Source organism: Macaca fascicularis, chromosome 8 (assembly GCF_037993035.2).
Source record: "Macaca fascicularis isolate 582-1 chromosome 8, T2T-MFA8v1.1".
NCBI classification, from domain to species: Eukaryota; Metazoa; Chordata; class Mammalia; order Primates; family Cercopithecidae; genus Macaca; species Macaca fascicularis.
In genome coordinates this window covers 45,166,862-45,182,213 of record NC_088382.1, presented here as the reverse complement: position 1 = coordinate 45,182,213, position 15,352 = coordinate 45,166,862, and the positions used below count along the sequence as shown (strand labels likewise).

At 48.9% G+C, this 15,352-nt stretch overlaps 1 protein-coding gene across 26 annotated transcripts in view; it reads left to right on the top strand.

The window, feature by feature from the left end:
* The window catches only part of ANK1 (ankyrin 1), a 246,513-nt gene that overhangs the window by 208,688 nt on the left and 22,473 nt on the right, over nt 1–15,352 (top strand). For 19 of the 26 annotated variants that reach the window (XM_065519140.1, XM_073998714.1, XM_005563179.4 and 16 more), the window contains 3 exons: nt 855–986; nt 2,752–2,898; nt 14,510–15,068. In XM_065519140.1, coding sequence (XP_065375212.1) covers nt 855–986; nt 2,752–2,898; nt 14,510–15,068 — 838 coding nt within the window. The remainder of the gene's footprint in view (nt 1–854; nt 987–2,751; nt 2,899–14,509; nt 15,069–15,352) is intronic. The other 7 variants (XM_005563189.4, XM_073998717.1, XM_073998716.1 and 4 more) reach the window with 1 other exon arrangement.

The window sequence follows — 15,352 nt, the reverse complement described above, 5'->3', positions numbered from 1 at the left end:
CTTCATTCACTAAAGAAGATTTTAGACATACTCAGAAACCTTTTGGCAATAACTTGTGAAAAGACAGAAGTCCAGACATGGCTCCTTCTTTAAACCATGACTGCTGGCTGCTCAGGGGGCGTGTATGTGCATGCATGTGTGAGCGCATATGTGTTGTGTGTGCACGTTTGTGTTGTGTGTGCGTGTTCTGATTCTCACCATCACTTTCTCCCCAGTCTTCTTCATCCTTGAAATTAAACTCTAATGCTATTTTCCTTCTAAAGAAATAACAGTAAACATAATGGGGGATTTTGGCTAACAGTCTGCATTATTGCCTTGCATTTAGATGGGAACTTGTATTTTCATTTTAAATGTAAATAACACCTCTCCCTGAAGAAGCATAAGCTTCTCAGGAGTCCATTTCTGTTCTCACTGGTTCTTGGCAGCAGGGCGTGGTGAGAATTGGCCAAGGCAGCGCTGGGGTGAGAATTGGCAGGTGCGGCTCCCTCCTGGCTCAGGGGGACTCACTGACTCTGTGACCTTGCAGAAGTTGCTGACCTTGCTGAAAGGTCATGTCATCTCATATTGGAACTTATGAAAGGAAGAAAGGACATTTAATCATTCATTCATTCATTCATTCAGGACCTATTTATCAAGCACCCCTCCCATTCTTCCATTTTCTGGAGATATAAAGGTATAGGTGCTGGCATTTCATAAGGAACTTCTTGATAAGAAGGAAGACCAAATCCACAGGGAGGCTGCCTCAGAGCTCCCTGTGCTCCCCACTGGGTGCCCTCACGCCCCAGTGCCCACCCAGCCTGTGTGCTGGAGGCCCCTTGCATGGCTCACATTTGCCGTTGTTTCTTTGCTTGCAGAGTTGGCCCGGGAGCTGCAGTTCAGTGTGGAAGACATCAATAGGATCCGAGTGGAAAATCCCAACTCCCTGTTGGAGCAGAGCGTGGCCTTGCTGAACCTCTGGGTCATCCGTGAAGGCCAAAACACAGACAGTCAGTACCGTCCCGCTGAGGAAGCCTGTCCTAGGACCTCCTCCCCACCCAACTGTTCTTTCTTCAAATTCCATTCATGACACTGGCCTCTGGAGTCAGTGTGTCTGTCTCTCTCACACACACGCATGCGCCTCTCGCATCAGGAGGTCTCCAGGCAGTCCTGCTGGAAGGCATGATCAGAGAAGCTTGGCCTCAGCCTTTCTAATATCCTTGGAATAAGATAAAAATTGCAAAGCCTGGCACAGTGGCTCCCACCTGTAGTCCCCACACTTTGGGAGGCCAAGGTGGGAGGATTGCTTGAGCACAGGAGTTTGAGAGCAGACTATGTAACATAACCCTTTAAAAATTAGCTGGGTGTGGTGGCACACACCTGTAGTCCCAACTACTCTGGAGGCTGAGGCAGGAGGATCACTTGAGCCTGGGAGGTCAAGGCTTCAGTGAGCTACAGTTGCACTGCTGCACTCCAGCCTGGGCAACAAGCAAAACCCTGACTCTAAAAAACATAAAATAAAAATTGCTTCAGGACTCCTAGATGACAATGTGTGTGCAGGGTGTATGACTCATCTTTGTTTTTTTTGTTTTTTTTTTGAGACGGAGTCTCGCTCTGTCGCCCAGGCTGGAGTGCAGTGGCGCGATCTCGGCTCACTGCAAGCTCCGCCTCCTGGGTTTACGCCATTCTCCTGCCTCAGCCTCCTGAGTAGCTGGGACTACAGGCGCCCGCCACCGCGCCCGGCTAATTTTTTGTATTTTTAGTAGAGACGGGGTTTCACCGTGGTCTCGATCTCCTGACCTTGTGATCCGCCCGCCTCGGCCTCCCAAAGTGCTGGGATTACAGGCGTGAGCCACCGCGCCCGGCCTATGACTCATCTTTGAGGTCTTCCTGTTGAATTTCCCAAGCAAATGAGTATTGTCCTCTCAGGACACAGTCTGGGTAAGCTGGACCCCAGTCTGAACCAGTTCTCATTCTCCCAGGAGCTTCCTCCAACCTGGAGGGAACTTTGCCTCGTTCTCTTTTCAGCTCCTCCTCAACCAGATTCCCAGACTCAAAACCACTAAGTAGAAATTGAGTGTTTACATTTGCATCTCAAATCATCTGGCAAGGACCAAGAATTTCAAAAGGACAGAATCTAATCATTCTAATCCTTATTTTCTTGTAGTACTCCTCTTAGATTACAAAAATAAAAATAAAAATAAAAAACAGTCTTTCTAGACTTTTAAATTGGCCACTGTGGTGGGCGCGGTGGCTCACGCCTATAATCCCAGCACTTTGGGAGGCCAAGACAGGCAGATCACTTGAAGTCAGGAGTTCGAGACCAGCCTGGCCAACATGGCAAAACCCTGTCTCTACTAAAAGTACAAAAATTAGCCGGGTGAGGTGGCATGCACCTGTAATCTGAGCTACTCAGGAGGCTGAGACACGAGAATTGCTTGAACCTGGGAGATGGACAGTGAACCAAGATTGCCCCACTGCACTCCCGCCTGGGTGACAGAGTGAGACCAATAAATAAAATAATTTACTATTTTTTTGGTAACAGGCCAGTAAGTAAAATAACTGCCCACTGTTAGCGTTTGGAAAAGATCTGTTGAAGTATAAAAAGTATTCTCCCAAGAGGAAGTTTGTTTTGATTCTAAGAAAAGAGGGTACCTCCACCTTCTGAAAAAAATTATCTCCCTTCTCCATCTTCATCCTGACACCATTTTCTGAGCCCATGTGATCCTTGCTTGCTGGCCTGGAGTAACGCATATCTCTCTTCTGCACCCACAGTGGAAAATCTGTGCACAGCCCTGCAGAGCATCGACCGTGGCGAGATCGTGAACATGCTGGAGGGTTCTGGCCGACAGAGCCGCAACTTGAAGCCAGAGAGGCGGCACACGGACCGCGACTACTCGCTGTCACCCTCCCAGATGAATGGTGAGTGTCACCTGGACCAGGTGGGGGCTGAGCCGGGGCCCTGCCCTTCAGGCATCAGCACCAATAACCCCTTCCCATAATACTTCATCCCTCAAAGCCCGCTCTGCCTCCCACTGGTGGGAGGGCTGGTTTGTTAGCAATGAGTTCCTCCTTTTGGGGGGAAGCAGAGGTGAAGGAGAGAGAGATGGCTGCTCCTGTACAGGTGGGCATCGCCTGCCGACTGTGCCTCTGCAGCCCTGCAGAATGGCCTCCAGGCCCTTGCCATCAGCAACTGCATCCCCAGAGGGCCTGGTGTATGAGAAAAAGCTGAGTCAGAGGCAGCCAGCTAGACATTGCCCCTAAACAGCTGCAGACTTTCCAGTAGCTCTTTGCAAGGCGTGGGCCCTCTTTGGGGTGTCAGTGTCCCCATCTGTAAAACAGTCAGTGGTTGGGAAGCAGAGGGCCATTCCTGGCCCAAGGTCTAGCACAGTTTAACTGGGCGATGTTTTACAAATCCTGCTGCGGCCACTTCTAGGGACTGAGCAGTTTGCTCTTCCTGGAGCTGGGTCTCTCTGCTTTTTCCTCTCTCCCTTTTCTATCATCTCATCTCCTTCCCCTCATTCTTTGTTGATGTGACTCAGCATGGCAGGGGTCCCCCATGAGATCCAGCCCAAGGAGAGGATGTACAGGAGTCTGTGACCTCTGCCCCCAAGCCCCTGTCACTCCTGGGCCAGGGCCCCTCACAACCCCTTCCTCGCCCACCCCCTCTCTGGCCAGCGGGCACATAAACGGTGAGGCCCCACTCTCCGGCCAGGAGGTCTGGGTTCTAGGCCCTTCCTTCCTGCCAGCTCCCTGCATGACTGAGCCCTCTCCCCTTCTGTAAAATCAGCAAGTTGGATTGGATCCCTAAAATTCCTTACAGACCTTGAAACAAAATTTCCATGTCTGTGACATGGCATCCTCAGGTGGCTGACCCGTCACCCTGGATGCCTGCATGGTGATGTGTATGCTCCTCAAGCTCCTCGTCTTAAGGGCCATCCCCGCCATGCCCAGACTGAGGGTGGGCACCTGCGACTGGGTACACAGTTGGGGGACGCGGCCGAGGGCGAGTCCCAGGTGGGCCTGGGCACGGAGCCCCTGCCAGGGGACCCTGTGCTCGCTGAGCCCTCCCTATTCCCTACCCCACATCCTGTGACTCCTGAAGTGTGCCATTTCGCACCCTGGAAGCAGGGCCCATCTGCTGATCACGTCCCAACCCCTCTCTTCTGCCTCTAACCTCATGTTGACCTCTGTGCACCCACGCTATCGTGCTGCCTGTCTCCACTGTCTCCACTGTCCCCATTTCGGCAGGCACAGAGCCGGCCATGTCCACATGCATGTCATGGCCCCCAGCCCTGTCTCCCCACGCATCTCATGGCTGTGTCCTAGGTGTACATGTGTGTGCGCCTGTGTGTGTGTGCATATGTGTGTGCGCGTGTGTGCATGCATGTGCGTGTGTGTGAGTGTGTGTGTTTGCATGTGTGCGTGTGTGTGCACAGGTGTTGCTGTGTGGTGCTGCCTGCTGCGTGTGCCCAGCCCTCTCCCTGGGTCCACCCCCTTGGGGATTCCAGCCTCCCCTCAGGGGACCTGGCTGGAGCTTTACAGGAGCTCAGTGGGCCAAGGGCAGTTGAGGGAGGTCACAAACCTGGGGAAATTCTGGTGACAAAGCTCCTCTGCCTTCCCGTGTGTGGAGGCTTCTTTAACATCCAGCGCGTACTTTCGGTCAAGTCAGAGGGGCACGCTTTTGATTTCCTGTGCCCTGATTAAGCACCTACAGGACTATGGGCCAACAGAACCGCTTCAGTGTGAATATTCACAGTTACAGACCTGGGCATCTGTGAGCATCTCCCCGGGCCACAGACCCCTGGCCTCTGCCAGGCTTTGAGGCATTCTTGCCCGAGTGGTTCTCAATCCCTGTGTGGGACTGGGCCTGTGTACTCCATGTCTGCTGAAAGCGCTCTGCTTCAGGGGGTCAGCCCATTTGGCAAATATTTTTCAAGCATCAGCCGCACGCCAGGCACTGTGCTAGGCAGGAGAGAGATACCTGTTCTCAACCAGACAAAACAAAACAAAACAAAACAAAAATCTGCCTTCGTGGAACTTTTCCCTCCTGTGAGGAGAACCACGCGGGGGACTGTATCACGCACCAGCAGTTACCGCACATGGTGCAGGAGAAACAGACCAGAGTCGGGGCTTGGGGGACTCATGGTGCAAGGGAAGCGGGTGGCGTTGGAGCACTTGCCGGAGATGAGGTGGGAGCCATGCGTCAGCGCTGAGGAGGAAGATTTCAGGGCAGGGAGTGTGAAGAGGGCTTTCCTGATGTGTTCACAGGATGGGGCTGGAGGCGGAGGCAAAGGGACAGCGGGAGAGAGGGCAGGCGTGGCGGCTGAAGGGGTGGCACGGAGCCCACCCATAGACTGTCATGAGGACATTGGGTTTGATGTGGAGTGAGCTGGAAAGCCACCAGAGGGTTCTGGCCAAAGAGTGGCATGACTGCACTTCAGTCTTTGAGGGAGCCCTCTCCCAAGTAGTTGATTTCAGATGGTCACAGTCGAATGCTCCGTGCTTCCTGGCTACTCTGTGCAGCCTCAGCAGCCCCCGATGGCCTCTCTGGCAGGTCCCCGTTAGACCCAGCTCTGTGCCCCATGTACCCTCCCCTGGCCCCAGCAGACTGATGCACCAATGCCCTGCTTGGTCTAGAATTGGCGTCTTTATATTTTTCCTGCCTTCCTCCCTGCCCCAGAAAGTCTGGCCCTCATCTGGATGCCCTTGTGGTCTGGAGAGAAGGTGGCAGGACAGTCAGAGGTCTGAGGGGTTGGGGGGGCACTACAGGCTCTGCAGCTTCTCTGCTGTCCCCTGGGCAGGGCTCGTGATGGCCTAACCTGGTGCCCACCCAGCCCACTGCACCGATGCCCACAGTCGGACCTCGGCTCCTTTGTGCTTTTCCTGGTCCCTCTGCGTGTCTGAGCCTCCTTCTGAGGCCCTGGGACTCCGGGCAGTGATAGGCAGCTCTGTGAGAGCGCCATAAGTGGGTGGTGTCCGGGAATTAGAAGCCTGAGGCTGTCTCTCCCTCCATGGCTCTGCTTGCCACCAGCGCCTGAATTGGCCAGAGCAGAGGCACTCAGGCCAAAAGGCCAGTGTGCTTCTCCCACACAGGACAAAACTGCCCAGGCCCTGGGAATAAACATGAAAAAAGCATGGCCTATAGAGCCAAAATAAAATAGCATGTTTCTGAAAATAAAACAGACTTCCCTTGTGAGAGGAGAAATGGTCATCTCACACCCATGTGAGCTCCATTTGGCCTGATAAATCAGACACAAACTAATGTCTACTTGGGAATAAAACATGTTTTATTTCCCTCAATTCTTCACAACTGTGGCTAGTGAAGTGTGGCCTTGTCTGGGGCGAGGCTGTCTGATGACCCCTGTTGCCTTGCCCCATTTGCTGCTGACATTATGCTAGCAGGACGATTATTACCGCTGGGTCAGCACAGAACCAGGGCAGTGACCTGAATGAGGAGGGACCACCTGACCGTATGCGGCCCCAAACTGATATGTGTGGCTGGCTGCCTTTTACCTGACTTCCCCAACATGTAGCCCCAAGAGGAGGTCTCTAGACTGAGGGAGGGGCTGGGGACCCAGGTGTGGTGGGGCTGCGTGAGACTACCAGAGAGACAGACATTCTGGAACTCATCCTGGGGGATCCAGTGGACCTGCCTATGGTCTGGTCCACCCCAGACCTGTGAGATGTTCCTCATAAGGATGCGCTTGTGCTTCTGCGAGTATTGCTCCAGCTTCATAGTGATCCCCACCAGCACCAGGAGTACAGCTAGCTACCTGTGGCGTTGGATCTCAGCCTGCATGGCTGGGAGAGGGAGCAGCTGGGCATGCACCCTAAATACTGCTACCAGGGAAGGAGTCTCAGAGTGAAGACAAGCAGGGACTTCCTGCAGAGGTGGTACATGTGCTCTCTGTATCCATACATTTTTTTTTTTTTTTTTGAGATGGAGTTTCACTCTTGTTGCCCAGGCTGGAGTGCAATGGTGCGATCTCGGCTTACTACAACCTCTGCCTCCAGGGTTCAAGCGATTCTCCTGCCTCAGCCTCTCGAGTAGCTGAGACTACAGGTGCCTGCCACCATAGCCAGATAATTTTTATATTTTTAGTAGAGACACGGGGCCCACCATGTTGGCCAGGCTGGCCTCGAACTCCTGACCTCAGGTGATCCACCCACCTCAGCCTCCCAAAGTGCTGGGATTACAGGCATGAGCTACCGCACCCGGCCCCTTACATCTTTATTTGGGTGAAGTTCCATTAAAGTGAATACCGTGGAAGTCTCAAGGTGGGAAAGTCACAAAAGGAACCCAAGAATGAGCCTCAAGTGTTCTGTGGCTACAAAGCTGCCCTCTCCCAGTTCTCAAGTCTCATCCCAATTTCAAGGAGTGATGAAATGTTCATCCAGCCAAATCCAAGGAGCCATGTCAGATGCAATGTGTGCCACTTCTGGCCAAGACAGGGTAACAGGGACTGGATATACCCTCCTGCTTGAAACTACTGCAGACCAAAAAAAAAATGGACATAATATATGAAACAACAGTTTTTAAGACATTGGATGTCAAATAACAAAGGACATTGATCCACAAAGCATGGGAAATCAATGAAGTGAGTCCTACAGCTGTCTAGTTTACTGTTTTGAAAGTCCAAGGAGACCAAGACAGCTGGAGTTCTCAAGACAGAGCACCAGAGAGGAGACAGTTGCACAGATAGAACACTCTGGAGACCTGTAGAGGGTCCCCCACAAATTTCAGATGAGTATTAGCCAGCTTTTCCCAATTAATCTCTCACAGCCTTTGTTCAGGAGACAAAAAAGGATCTCATCTGAGAAATAGGGAAAAATTAACCCCCAAAGCTCCAGTCCTTCCTAATAAAATTTGAAAGCAAAATGCAAAAGGATCAAACTGCTTCCAAGTAACTTAACTGCATAACAGAACAAAGCTCAAGCATACAGGGATACAAAAACATCCAGCACTCCACAAGGTAGAATTCGCAATGTCCAGCATTCAATTAGGAGTAACCAGACACACAAAAAGGCAGGAAAACAGGATCCATAATGCGGAGAAAAATCAACCCATTGAAACTGACCCAGAGTTGACAAATATGTTAGAATTAACAGACAAAGGGCTGGGCTTGGTGGCTCAGCACTTTGGGAGGCCGAGGTGGGCGGATCACCTGAGGTCAAGAGTTTAAGACCAGCCTGGCCATCACGGTGAAACCCTGTCTCTACTAAAAATACAAAAAAATTAGCTGGGTGAGGTGGCGGGCACCTGTAATCCCAGCTACTCAGGAGGCTGAGGCAGGAGAATCGCTTGAACTCAGGAGGCAGAGGTTGCAGTGAGCCGAGATAGTGCCATTGCATTCCAGCCTGGGCAACAAAGGTGAGATTCTGTCTCAAAAAAAAAAAAAAAAAAAAAAAAAAGAATTAGCAAAGATAGTAAAACAGTGATTGTAACTGTATTTCAGATATTAAAAAAAAAAAAAGTTAAGTAGAGACATGGAAGATATTTTTTAAAGGCCCAAGCCAATCTTCTAGAGATGAAACTGTAATGTGTAGGATGAATACACTGGATAGGATTAGACATTAGATACTGCAGAAGAAAAGATTAGTGAACTTGACAATATAGCAAGAGAAACTCCAAATATTTTTCTTTTCTTTCTGTTTTGGAGAAACAGAAAGTGAGCTATGGGGAAATTTCAAGTCACCTAATATGTGAAAACAGTTCCCAACAGAAAAGAAGGAAGAAAAAGTATTGTAAGAAATTCGAAGCTGGGCACAGTGGCTTATGCCTGTAATACCAGCACTTTGGGAGGCTGAGGTGGGTGGATCACTTGTGGTCAGAAGTTTGAGACCAGCCTGGCCATAGTGAAACCTAGTGTTTCAACATAGTGAAACCCTGTCTCCACTAAAAAAATATACAAAAGTTAGCTGGGCATGGTGGTGCACGACTGTAGTCCCAGCTACTTGAGAGGCCAAGGCAGGAGAACTGCTTGAACCCAGGAGGTGGAGGTTGCAGTGAACCGAGATTACATTACTGCACTCCAGCCTGGGCAACAGAGTTCTCAACCATCCCCCTCAAAAAAAAGAAAAAGAAAAAAAAAGAAATATAGACAAAAATTTGCCAAATTTGATAAAAATCATAAAGACATAGATCCAACAAGTTTGATGAACCCCATGCGCAGGAAACATGTGAGCAACTCTATCAGGGCACATTATTAGCAAACTGGTCAAAACCAGTGGTAAAGAGAAAAATCTTAAAAGCAATCAGAGGGGGAAAAAAATGTGTTATGTACAAGGGAACCAAAATAAGACTGACATCAGATTTCTTATTAGAAACAGCACAAGCCAAGGACGGGCATGGTGGCTCATGCTTGTAATCCTGGCACTTTGGGAGGTCAAGGTGGGTGGACCACTTGAGCTCAGGAGTTTGAGACCAGCCTGGGCAACGTGGTGAAACCCCATCTCTACAAAAAATACAAACATTAGCCATGCATGGTGGTGCATGCCTGTACTTCTAGCTACTCAAAGGCTGAGGCAGGAGAATCGCTTGAGCCCAGGAGGCAGAGGTTGCAGTGAACCAAGATTGCACCATTGCACTACAGCTTGGGTAACAGGAGTGAAACCTGTCTCAAAAAAAAAAAAAAAAAAGAAAAGAAAAGAAAAGAAAAAAGGAAAAAGAAAGAAAAAAAGGAACAACACAAGCCAGAACATGGTATGGCATCTTTAAAGTATGCCACATCTTTAAAGAGGAAAGAAACAATATCTCCAAAGTAACCTAGACTTCTATACCTAGCACAGTAACTTCAAAAATGAAAGCAAAATAAAGAGTTTTCTACCTTAAGAAATTAGAAAAAGAAGAGCAAATTAAACCTAAAATCATAGAATAAAGGAAATAATAAAGATTAGAGTGGAAATCAGTGACATAGAAAGCAGAAAAACTTGGAGAAACTTAATGAAACCAAAAGCTGGTGATTTGAAAAGATCAATAACATTGATAAACCTCTAGCCAAACTGATTATGAAAAAAGAGAAGACCTGCAGATTACCAATATCAGGAATAAGGAATATATACTACCTATAGAATATCTACAGGTAGTAAAAGGACAATAAAGGGATACTGTGACAATTTTATGTCAGTAAATTGGAAAACAGGTGAAATCAACAAATTCCTTGAAAGACACAAACTCTCAAAGCTCACTTAGGAAGAAACAGATATAGCCCCATATAAATGGAAGACATTAAATGTATGGTTTGGAACATTCCTACAAAGAAAAGTCCATGCCCAGATGGCTTCACTGGTGAATTCTACCAAACATTTAAGGAAGAAACAACTTGTTTAGAAAATTGAAAATGAGAAAATACTTCTCAGCTAAGTTTATGAGGCCAGCATTACCCTGATATTGGGAAGACAGACAATTAACAAGAAAACTGCAGACCAATATCATTTATGAATATTTATGCAAAAAATATAAACTAACATGAACTTGGATTATTACCTTGTGTACAAAAATCAACTCTAAATGGGTCATAGATTAAATGTAATATCTAAAACTTAAAACTTCTAGAAGAAAACATAAGAAAAAAACCTTAAAAATCTTGGTTAAGACAAAGATTTCTCAGATACAACACCAAAAGCACAATCCATAAAAGAACAAATTGACAAATTGGTCTTCATCAAAATCAAAACTTCTGCTCTTCAAAATACACTGTTAAGAAAATGAAAAGACGAGATACAGACTGGGAGAAAATATTGGCAAATAACCATCTGCTATAGTATTGGAATATATAAAGAACTCTCAAAACTTAATAATAAGAAAACAACTCAGTTTTTAGATTGAACAAAAGATTCGAACAGACTTTTCACCCAGAATATATACACAAGGCAGATAAGCACATGAAAATATGCTCAACATCATTACTCATTAGGGAAATACAAATCAAAACTATAAGGAGGTACCACCACACACCAAAAAGAATGGTTAAAATTAAAAAGGCTGGCCATATAAAGTGTTGGTGAGGATATGGGAGAACTGGAACTCTCATACATCACTGGTGGGACTGCAAAATGGTACAACTACTTGATCATTTCTTATAAAGTTAAACATACACCTACTGTACGGTCAAGTCATTCCATTCCTAGTTATTTACCCAAGAGAAAAGAAAGCATTATGTTCATACAGACTAGCAGCTTTATTTGTAATAGCCACAAACTGGAAGCAACCCAAATGTCCATTGGCAGGTAAATAGATTTGCAAACTGTGATATATCCATCCAATGGACTATGGCTTAACAACAGAAATAAATTATTGATACATGCGTCAGCATGGATGAAACACAAATGACTGTGTTGAGTGAAAGAAGCCAGGCTTAAAAAAAAGAGAGAGTGCATACTGTATGAATCCATTTATGTAAAATCCTGGGGAATGCAAAGTGATGTATAGTGACGAAAAGAAGATCAGGGTCACCTGGGAATGGTTTGGGGGTTGGTGGAGGGGGAAAGGGGAGGGAGAGATTACAAAGAAGCTTGAGAAGACCTTTCTGGGGTGACAAATGTCCATTTTCTTATTTGAGGTGATGGCTTCATGGGGGTACACATGTTCACAATGCATCAATTTACCCCCTTTTAAAGATACACATTTATTGAATGTCAAACATACCTCAACAAAGCTATTTTTAAAAGAGATTAATGGCAAAGTCTATGGGAAAGACCAAACTTACTAGCTATGTGACCTTCCCCAAGTTGCTAAACCTCTAGTTTCCTAATGTATAAAGTAGGAATCACATTATTTTCCTTGTAGGGTTGTTGTGGCAATTAAAAATAACACGTAAGATATGTTTTGCACTAAAAATATGCTCAATGGTCGGGTGCAGTGGCTGAACCCTGTAATCCCAGCACTTTGAGAGGCTGAGGCAGGCAGATCACTTGAGGTCAGCAGTTTGAGACCAGCCTGGCTAACAGGGTGAAACCCTGTTTCTACTAAAAATACAAAAATTGGCCAGGTGTCATGGTGCATACCTGTAATCCGAGCTACTCCCAGTGGAGAGGCTGAGGCAGGAGAATCACTTGAACCCGAAGGCAGAGGTTACAGTGAGCTGAGACTGCATTACTGCGCTCCAGCCTGGGCAACAGAGCAAGACTCTGCTTCAAAAAACAACAACAACAAAAATGCTCAGTATGTGATGTAAATTAAAAAATGCTCGCAAGAGTAATAAGAAAAATAATCATCACTTGACCCCAAAATGTCCTGCTTTTGTATATCTGGAGGCCTTTCTATGAAGGGTTTGAAGGCCAGAGCCCTGGTCAGCTATATAATTCCTCAAGTCACAGTTTCATGTACAGTGACTTGGAGTTCATTTCATGGTAAGATGTGACCCATTTCATCTTTTCTTCCCACTCCCTCCTCCTTGTTCTTCCTAGTTTGGCCAGAGCTAAAAGGGGTTTCCCTCAGTCTCTGCCATTGTGTAGCCCTGCTCCCAGCCACCCCACCTTCACAGGCTCATCCTCCCCGCTCATTTGGGACCTGGAACCAAGTAGACTTGTAGGGAAGAAAACTTTCCTGGGGAGATTAAGAGAATGCATGCCGAGTACACAGCCCGGCTCCGGGCACGTTGAACACACAGGTACATGTTAGCAATTGCAGTTCCACTAAATGTGCCTGAGGTCTTTCTGTTCCAGCTGCTGGGTCCTCACACACCTGGAGAGCTCTGCAGTGGTCATGGGGCTAGTGGAGGCCCAATCCTGTTGTAGAAAAGGGTGGGGACAGGAAAGCAGACATCAGCCCTGTCCTCATGGGTTTGCATTTCCGAGAACAGCCTTAGCAAGGGCCCTAGGACAGCCTCAGAGATGGGAGGGATCAACAGGAGCGGAAGCTGTGAAAATGCCATGAAACAAGAAGCTGGCCCATCTGTGAGTGTGTGGGTGAGAGTGTGTGTGAGTGTGTGTATGTGTGTGAGTGTGTGTGTGTGTTCGTGTTCATGTGTGTTTGGGATTTGTCATCCCCTAGCACAGTGCCTGGCATGTAATGGGACCTCTCTTGTTTTGGTTGAACAGTGAGTGGATGAGAATAAATGGAGCTAGTGATGTAAAAGCAGGGGAGCAGGTGATCAGGAGCTGAGGCCCTTAACGGAGGGTTAAGAGGGCAAGAAAGGAACCCACCTGGCTTGAATCAAAGCACAGCCTGGGGGCAGTTGGATGTGAGTAGAGGTGGGGGTAGGGACTGAATGGCAGAATGGAGCATTTGAACTAGGTTTGAACTCTAGGCTGGGGGTTGTCTGGACATCTCTGGATGGCAGAGAGATGCAAGGGGCAGCCCTGCCCATTCACAGGGTTCACTTTCAGCTCCGTGGGCTTTCCAGCTGCTGTAAGCACGTACTTGTTTCCTGGTTTCCTAGACAGGCCAAGCCCATTGGAGAATCTTGTCTTCTATTCCCTTCTCCCACCCACAGAGGCACCTGCTCTGAAGGGACATCAGAGACCTCTTTCTCCTGTAGCAGAGGTCCTTGCTCCCAGCCAGAGGAGGGCTGAGAAGCCCCGGATGGAACGCTGATGCCCCCGCAAATGCACATGTGCATGCATGCCACTCACTCAGTGTCACGGTCACTTATGAACATCAGGGAGCCAGTGCCAAAGCCAACCAGAACATCAGCAGGGACTCCCATCCCAGCCAGGGAGCAGGGAACGACAGATGGGCAGGCCATGGTGACTACGGGTCATGCGCTCAGGGCATGAGCGAGCTGGCTCCCATCCCACCAGGTCAGTGCTGACCTGCAGCTGGGACAAACAGCTCAGGGCTCTTGGACACAGGGCTTTGGGGCGGGCAGACCTGGTGCCTCTTGGTGCCTTCTGACCTTGCCCCTTTTGAGCCCTAAGAGCCCTCCCCTCTGGCACTTTAGATCATTCAGAGTTTCTAGAACCAATAAGCAACTTGAGGAGGGTGACACCTGGCCACACCAGAAGGTTGTTTCCCATGTGACCACCACATTGAGGTCTATGGGTGTTTGGTATACCCTGGTAGGCCCCTCAAGGGCAGCCTGGTTACTACCCCTGGTTCTGGTGGCTTTTCCTTCCCTTTAAGGTACATCCCTGAGAACCTAAGAACTGAGCTAAAGTGAAGTTTTGAGTAGAGGAGCTATATCTATTTCTGCCCAGCCATGGAGAAGTGGAGCTTTCGCGGGATCAGAGACAGATTGGAGCACAAGTCCTTTGGATAAAGGCTTCTTTATCTAGTGCTCTGAACTGGATAAGAAAGAGTCCAATCTCCTCTTCACCATCCAGCAGGGAGCTCCCCCATCCCTGCCTCACACCCTGGCTGCCCCCACCCAATTCAGAGCCTTGCTTCTCTTGCCTGGATGCCCAGGCAGTAGCCAGAAGGCCTGAGCATTGGGCCTGGAGCTTGGAAAGCCCCAACCCACCCTGAATGTGCATGCACCTCTCTGGCCGTGCCTGCGTGTGTGTGTGTGTGCGTGTGCGTTGACCTGCATGTGAATGCGTGGGACAGGAATCGCTGCTGGAGCATGTTGCCCTCTGTCTGCCCATCCAGGTTACTCCTCGCTGCAGGACGAGCTGCTGTCCCCTGCCTCCCTGGGCTGTGCGCTTTCCTCTCCGCTACGTGCAGACCAGTACTGGAACGAGGTGGCCGTCCTAGACGCCATCCCCTTGGCGGCCACGGAGCATGACACCATGCTGGAGATGTCTGACATGCAGGTGTGGTCCGCGGGCCTCACACCTTCCCTGGTCACTGCTGAGGACTCCTCTCTGGAGTGCAGCAAGGCTGAGGACTCTGACGCCACAGGTCACGAGTGGAAGTTGGAGGGGGCACTCTCAGAGGAACCGCGGGGCCCCGAGTTGGGCTCTCTGGAACTTGTGGAGGACGACACAGTGGATTCAGATGCCACAAATGGCCTTATCGATTTGCTTGAACAGGAGGAAGGTCAGAGGTCAGAAGAGAAGCTGCCAGGTTCTAAGAGGCAGGATGACGCGACAGGTGCAGGGCAGGACTCAGAGAATGAAGTGTCTCTTGTTTCAGGCCATCAGAGGGGGCAAGCCCGAGTCACATACTCCCCCACCGTGAGTCAGGTGACGGAGAGGAGTCAGGACAGGTAAGAGCTTGACTGCGGGAGCAGGGTCCCTCTTTGTCTTCTGGGCTCCTGGGTAAGATTGTGCCTGGCAGTGAGGACAGAGGTGTTGATACCAACCCTGACCCTGGGTTCTAATTGCACAGGAGCAAATACATTCAGTCTGGCAGACGCCATATATAGGAGTGTAGGTGCCATCTGCAAAAGCCAGTGCCTCCCCAAGACCCCACCAGGTATGCCCAGCAGGAGAGACCCCGAGGAGCACTGAGAGAGCACATGTTGGGACATTAGGGCGACGGGAGAGCTCA